This window comes from Cynoglossus semilaevis, chromosome 14, assembly GCF_000523025.1.
Source record: "Cynoglossus semilaevis isolate Cse_v1.0 chromosome 14, Cse_v1.0, whole genome shotgun sequence".
NCBI classification, from domain to species: domain Eukaryota; kingdom Metazoa; phylum Chordata; class Actinopteri; order Pleuronectiformes; family Cynoglossidae; genus Cynoglossus; species Cynoglossus semilaevis.
In genome coordinates this window covers 27892992-27900350 of record NC_024320.1, presented here as the reverse complement: position 1 = coordinate 27900350, position 7359 = coordinate 27892992, and the positions used below count along the sequence as shown (strand labels likewise).

Below are 7359 nucleotides of genomic sequence, written 5' to 3'. Positions count from 1 at the left end.
GGCACCAGGAGCAGTGGCAGCGGCAGTACCAACAGCAGCGGCAGCAGTAACAGCAGCAGCAGCACAAATTCATTAAAGGTCAAGCAGCAGCGATGTGTTGTGAGGAAAAACTCTCTTCTCTCCTGCGGGAGTTTTTGAGGTGTAATCATAGTGGAGAATGATCAAAGCCTGTCTTTGCTCTGGGCTGGACAGCTATTGGATTGGAATTTTTTTTTTTTTTTTTTTTTTACAGCGCTGTTTCTCATGTCTCTGCTGACTTAAAAGAATCCACACTACTGCGCAGTGATGTCTTTTTACGCAGCGATTCATAGACAAGTGTGTTCTACCCGACCAGACCACAGGAACAGATTGAAACAGTGATTGGTACCGATGTTACTGCTCTACACACCATCTCCATCCATGTCATCATCACAGGCGTCTCCCCTGCCGTCACTGTCAGTGTCCCTCTGGTCAGGGTTGTCCACCAAACGGCAGTTGTCACAGGCGTCGCCGTGACTGTCTTTATCACTGTTCCTCTGGTCCACGTTGGGCTTCAACCAGCAGTTGTCCTGAGGCAGAGGAGCGCAGCAGCATTGGTGTGTGTGTTGTATAACATTTGCTTTTAGTGCACCACGATTTTCATTTTTTTACCACTTTTAGTTCCGTAAAAGATTCTTTAATATATTTATATATATAACTTTATCATCTTCATAGGCCTGAGGGAGTTCAAACTGATGAAGGGTGAAATGCTGTCCTTCACAGCACCATCCACAAGTTTGTCTAGAGCATATGTGTCAAACTCAAGGCCCGGGGGCCAAATGCGGCCCGCCAAGCCATTTTGTGTGGCCCGTGGAAGTTTTTATAATAAACCAAATAATAATCAATTCTAGAAACATGTATCAGTCTGTTATGGAGTAGTTACATCTATATCAGTGGTCCTCAACCTTTTTTGTTCCAAGGACTGGTCAGCCAGTACCACCTGTTACTACAGACCACTAATAAGGAGCATTGAAGAATCATTACATTTGCAAAATAAAACTTCTTTTAGACTCTGTTCTGTTTGTATCAGAGTCTGAATTACCTATTATTTTTTAAAAAGATTGTCAGATTATCTTTAAATAAAGAAAGTAAATGGATATGACTACATTTTTTTGAATGAAGTAAATTAGTAAAAATGAAGTACATTTTTTCACTGTGTCCCACTGCGGCCTGGTACCAAATGACCTCTGGACTGGTACTGGTCCGTGGACCAGAAATTGACAACCGGCCCTTCAAAGAGAACTGTATTGATGATGTGGCCCCCGGTGAAAATTAGTTTGACACCCCTGGTCTAGAGTGTGTACTTTTGGAAGTGTAAGGAAGGATGGAAGCCAACATTCTAACAGTTGACCTTGTCCCTGTGAGGTAACGACATTGAAAGGGTTGATGAACTAATTTATAAGGTGGAAAATACTTGGAGAGATGAGTTTGAGAATATTAAAAATGGACAGCTGTGTGTGTTTTGTGCTGGCGTTGGTTGTGGCTGTAAGTCGTTTCCTCTTGACTTAAAGGTCTGGTTTGAACGGTGTGATCTCAAAAGGAAAATCGAAGCGGAGGATAAATATCACTGCATCGTTGCATGTGATTGACGGCTGCATTGTTAAGTAAGGAGGAGCTGGATGACGAAACACCGTTAACCGCTTTCACCGTTACTTTTTCCCAAAGAGCACCTGACAGTAGAGCTCCTATTGGACAATATGGCTTTTTTTTTTTTAATCACTGACAAATAATTTTCAGCCTTCAACTTCCTTGACATTCTTCCCTGGGTTTGAGTTTTCTTCATTTTTTTTTAATCATGTGTTTGAGCAAGAAAATGCTGTGACTTATATATATGTGGACTGTCTGTTTGTTAATAATAATAATAATAATAATAATAATAATAATAATAATAATAATAACCATAATAATAATAATAATCATAATAATAATAATAACTTTAACCATTTTATATAGTTATGCTATTATTATTAATTTAATTATTTAATTATTAATTAATATTATTATTAATGAATTGTTAATTAATACTATTATCATCATAGCATTAGTGTGTGAGTACATTGGCGTGAATGGGTTGTTGTCAGCAGAAAAACACGTCTTCCATTTCACCACAAGTCTAAAAAACACACTCTGTTTCATGGACCTGTGTTGTGTCTTACGTCCACCACGGTGCTCAGGTCCATAAAGTACTTGTGTTTTGACTGACCTGTTCATTTGGAATGCCGTCGCCATCCGCATCGTCATCGCAGGCGTCTCCGTCTCCGTCCCTGTCAGCGTCCTCTTGACCAGAGTTAGGAACGTAGACACAGTTGTCCTGTGGCAGTGACATGATTAGTCGAAAGGCTGACGCTTCAGGTCAGAGTTTTTATTAAAAGCGATGCCGTGTTTACCTTTCTACAGCTCGGCTCCTTGCATTTGAGTTTCTCGTCTGGGTATCCATCGATGTCAGTGTCCTTCCCACACAGGTAGCCGTTCCCCGCCCAGCCGATTCCACACTGACAGAACACGTAGAATTTACATAGAAGAATATACAGCAGTTCTGGACTGTATGTTACTTACAGGATGTTAATAAAGACATGCTACAGCAGTTCTGGACCGTATGTTACTTCAGGATGTTAGTAAAGACAGCGTTGACAAACCCTACCTGACAGGAGACTGACCCGTCTCTTTCCGCCTGACACTGAGCATTGACATCACAGGGGTTGGTCAGACTGTTGCCACAGCTGATCTCAGGCTTACAGCCTTTGACTTGATCTCCTGTGTAACCTGTCTTACAGCTGCCACAGTGATAAGAGCCCTGGGCAGAGAAGATAACTTTGATAGAGTTTCTGTGAACAGAAATGCTGAACTACTGCGCTGAATGGAATGAAATGTTCCGTGCAGTCTCACCACAGAGTTGTGACAGATTGAGTTTTCAGTGCAGCCTCCATTGTTGGCTCCTTTGCATTCATCAATGTCGTCACAGACCTGAATGGTGAAAAATGAAAAAAGTGTTGCATCTGAAGGTCTTTTTAGTTACCCTGTAACAGGATTACAGTATTTAATGTTTTATGAAAAAATATAAAAGATAAACATCTGAAACTTTTTTCTGCAGTAAATAGGACTATTATTGAGCCACCACCACCCCTCATGTTAACAGATTCATTTGCTCTGCTGTGCCCCTGCAATATTGCTGCCCTTCGGAGAGACCAGACCCCCACTTTGAGAACCAGAGCAACTAGATGTATGTTGTTGTATTGAGGTGCAGCTAAAATATTATATCTTTCTTCCACTTTATAGTATTTTTCGTGTCATTGAATCAACTCAATAATGGAGTTCAACATTATATTTAAAGTACAGCATATTTTAACCCCTCGGTTACCTGTTTGTTGGTCTGAGCGAAGAGAACGCCTACGCCCTCTACTGGCAGACCTGTGTATCCAAGAGGACAGACATCACAGCGATAGCCCGGGGCGGTGTTCACACACTTCACTCCAGGGAAGCAGGGGTTAAACTGACACTGTAGGAAGGAGAAGGAGAAGGAGAAGGAGAAGGAGAAGGAGAAGGAGAAGGAGGAGAAGGAGAAGGAGAGTGGCACGGTTGATGCTACAGAATGTGTGTGGCTTCGTTAAGAAGAGGTTTCAGGACACATAGGAGAAGGAGAAGGAGAAGGAGAGTGGAGGTTTCAGGACACGTAACGCCGAAGAACCAAAAAGGCTCAGGGCAGACGATCAAACACACGCATGTGCGTCTCACATTTATGTCATATTCACCAAACTTTACCGTCCTCTCTAAACACCAGACAATGTAATAACGTCCAGAAAGTAACGTGTGTGCCGTTATTTTCATTCACCCTGGCTGTAATAGTTATAGCAGTGTATGGCCAAAAACAATTTAAACTTGGAAAAAATACAGTATGACCACAAAAAAAAAAAAAGAAGAAGAAAAAAAAATGTTCTTCTTGCCATCTTATTTCCTCTCTTCTCTCTGGTTTAGGTATTTAGTATTAAGGGATTCATTATTATTTTACCTTTAATTTAATTAAAAGTTCCAATTTCATGGTTTATCAATTCTGGGATGTGGACATGTTGAACAGCAGAAGCCAGATTTGATAATTGAAAAATATCAACTGCTCTTCCTGTAATACACCAGACTATGATTACGTTTCATTCGAATGGGTGGAAAAAATGTGTTCTAATGAGTTATGTACAACTTATGTTTGAAGATTTTATGTTTTAAAAATAGAAAAAAAGTAAATTTGCTAAAATTCAAACAAGACAGCCAGAAGAGCTAAATGTTGTTCTGGAAGCAGCTTGAAAACAAGTGTGCTAAAAAAGATTAGCAAAAAAACAAAAACAAACAAGTAACATAATTAGCTACTATTTAGCCAAAGAAAAACACATAACAAATGATACCTAAACTAAATGTATGTGGTTTAATTTCAAAATAGAATTTGTCCAAAAGTTAGCATACAACATGTACTGCGTGCTAATATGTTAGCATACATCTTAGAGTGTGAAGTGGATACAAAATGTGACTAATTTGAAGAGGGGAAGTCCAAACATTTTATATCCTTGCGTCCACACCTCACATGCAGTTACAGTGATATTCAGAGAGTGAATGATGATGTACCTCGTCCACGTCGTCACAGTTGTAACCGTCTCCTGTGTATCCATCAGGACAGGGTCCACACTCCACTCCCTGTGCTGTCTCTATACACATATCGTCACGGAAACACACCCCTGGGGTACAACTGGGTTTCACCACCTCGGGTCCACCAAAGCCTTTAAACCCAGCAGATTAAAGTCACATTTCTTTATTATTAAAAAGAGGAAAAATAGCCCTTAGTTTTTTTTTTTGAGAGGCTGAGGATGATTTTACCGCAGGCCTGACACTCTGAGATGGTGTTTCTGAGAAATGAGGTCTCCTTCACCTGTGAATGTTTTAACATCAACATGCAATGGAGTCAAGTGACTAGAAAGGAATGTTCAGAGGTTGGAAAACAGAGGTTAAGAGGAAGAGGAACTCTTGGAGACCTTACCTGCTGAATGAGGACGTCCTTCAGTTCATTTATCACCTTGGTTAAGTCCAGCATTTGATTTGACAGCTGTTTTGTGTTGATCCCTAAGAGAAATGAGAAACGTTGCATTTTCGCTGATGGACTGAAAAAAAAAATCCTGCTATCTAGTCTATATGACATTGCGTTTCTGCAAGTTATGAATCAGTGTCAAAGTGTGAGCCAAACTTCAGGTCCAAGTCAAGTCTTTGTGTTTGCAACACAAGCACTGATCGAGTGTTAGACTTGCAATTTGGATTTCTGATAATAACTTTTTGCCAATATCCGATCCGATATATTGTCTAACCACTTTTTTTAATTTCTGATTCCAATATCAACCGATATCGATATGGGCCTGGTAATATTTATTGATTTATTTGTCCAAACCACTGTATGAGTTGCTGACACAAGCATTCTGCATACAATCCCTTGATTATTAAAAAAGATTAATTAAATGCGTTGCAATGCTGCCATCTAGTGATTTTAACTTCCATTTACAGCCATTTATCCCCAACTATTTTCATTTGATGAAATCCAGGCATTGCATTATAGGGTCGGATAACGAAACTTACAGATATTATAAAATTCTGCTAATGTCGGGCTGATATATTTATTTATTGGATTTACCCCTACTTGAAGTCTTACCCAGAGTTTGAACCGAGTCTCTTTGTTGGAAATGGCAATCCTGTAATGAAGCAACATTCTCAAAAGTGTCTCCGACCACCAGCTTCAGCTCGTCTAAACTCTCCTGTCAGAAAAAAAAAAAAAAGTAAGTTAGCTGTCGACTGCACAGTCACAGTTAAGCACCTTATGTGCACGTTCACCGGGACACCGTGGCTCGGGGGGGTCACCTGATCTCTCAAAGGCATGGTTTTGAGCTCCACTGTAGCATATCCTGCAGGGAGACCTTGGAAGGCGGCAGGGAGATCCCTGATTGTCTCCACCAGCCTGCAGTCCAGATGCAGCTCCACCCCTATGGGCCCCTGCTGCTGCAGCCCCTTCAGGTGGAACAACAGTCTGTGTTTCTGGCCGTCTGCCAGCACCAGGTTGTTTAAAGTCACAGAACTCATCCTCCTGTCCGTCCGCAGGTAGCGCAGCAAAGCTGCAAGGGGGAACAGAGAAGTGACAGCGGACGAGGCAGTGACGGCAGAGAGCAGAAACAAGAAGGAACTTGTGAAGGGAATTCATCCTAAAGATCTGTATACTTCATGACATGGATAAGAATCTACAGCAAACTTCACTTTGGATTTTGAATTCAGGATGTCAATTATAGTCTGTAGTTTGTGGCCGAAACTTTAAAGCTAGAGAAAATGGAAGCGATGTTATATGGGACCTTACAGAAAATAATCATTACATAACATTCTCTGCTCTGTCTGTTTGGATCTCCTCCAGAGGAAGAGCAACGTTTCATTTGTCTGTTGTTTGGTGCTGAAGGGGTTTTGGAGAAAACGGTTGCTGGGTTTGATAGAAGTGTTGAGATTGAGCCAAAACAGAAACGTTGTGAACAGTCAGTAGAACAAAGGTTAAACACTGGGTGGAGCAGCAGGGAACTGCAGGGAAAACACATTACTGTCTGACCCTAAAGTCGACCTCACTGTGGTATAAGAGTTGTGATTAGTGCAGTTTACCTCTGTTGAGCTTCCCCATCACCGTGAACTCAAAGTACTTGCTGTTGTCACGCGGGTTGTAGAGGCCGAACACTGTGGTTCCAGACTTGGGTTGCAACTGGAATGTGGTCAAAATGAAGATCTCATTCACACCTTGATCGGCCAGACCCCCCTGCAGCAGGTCTGGCAGGCAGTCAGGTGAGGTGAGCAGATCATAGACTGTTGGTGAGACACGGGTAAAGAACATGAGCACTGAATGATGGGATATACACTATATGACCAAAAGTATTGGCTCACCTGCCTTGACTCATGCCATCCCATTCCTAACCCAGAGTTCAATATGATGTCGCTCCACCTTTTGCAGCTATTACAGCTTTTTTGGAACTGTCCAAAATGTTTTGGTGTCCTGAAGCATCAAAGTTCCTTTCACTGGAACTAAGGGACCAAGCCCAGCTCCTGAAAACAAGAAAATTCCATGCTCCCAACCTTGTGGGAACAGTTTGGAGCGGGCCCCTTCCTCTTCCAACATGACTGTGCACCAGTGCACAAAGCAGGGTCCATAAAGACATGGATGACAGAGTCTGGTGTGGATGAACTTGACTGGCCTCCACAGAGTCCTGACCTGAACCCAATAGAACACCTTTGGGATGAATTAGAGCGGAGACTGAGAGCCAGGCCTTCTCCACCAACATCAGTGTGTGA

The 7359-nt window shown here is 41.7% G+C and overlaps 1 protein-coding gene across 1 annotated transcript in view; it reads right to left on the bottom strand.

Annotated features, from left to right (window-relative positions):
* Nucleotides 1–6998, bottom strand: part of thbs4b (thrombospondin 4b) — a 15019-nt gene extending 8021 nt beyond the window's left edge. The window contains exons 1-12 of the mRNA XM_017039087.2: nt 6679–6998; nt 5902–6152; nt 5696–5798; nt 5036–5118; nt 4876–4927; nt 4627–4778; nt 3377–3514; nt 2905–2982; nt 2660–2812; nt 2406–2510; nt 2222–2329; nt 389–548 (exon numbers count right to left, since the gene is read on the bottom strand). Of these exons, the coding sequence (XP_016894576.2) occupies nt 389–548; nt 2222–2329; nt 2406–2510; nt 2660–2812; nt 2905–2982; nt 3377–3514; nt 4627–4778; nt 4876–4927; nt 5036–5118; nt 5696–5798; nt 5902–6152; nt 6679–6904 (1609 nt within the window). The 5' untranslated portion in view covers nt 6905–6998. The remainder of the gene's footprint in view (nt 1–388; nt 549–2221; nt 2330–2405; nt 2511–2659; nt 2813–2904; nt 2983–3376; nt 3515–4626; nt 4779–4875; nt 4928–5035; nt 5119–5695; nt 5799–5901; nt 6153–6678) is intronic.
* Nucleotides 6999–7359: the final 361 nt, after the last annotated feature.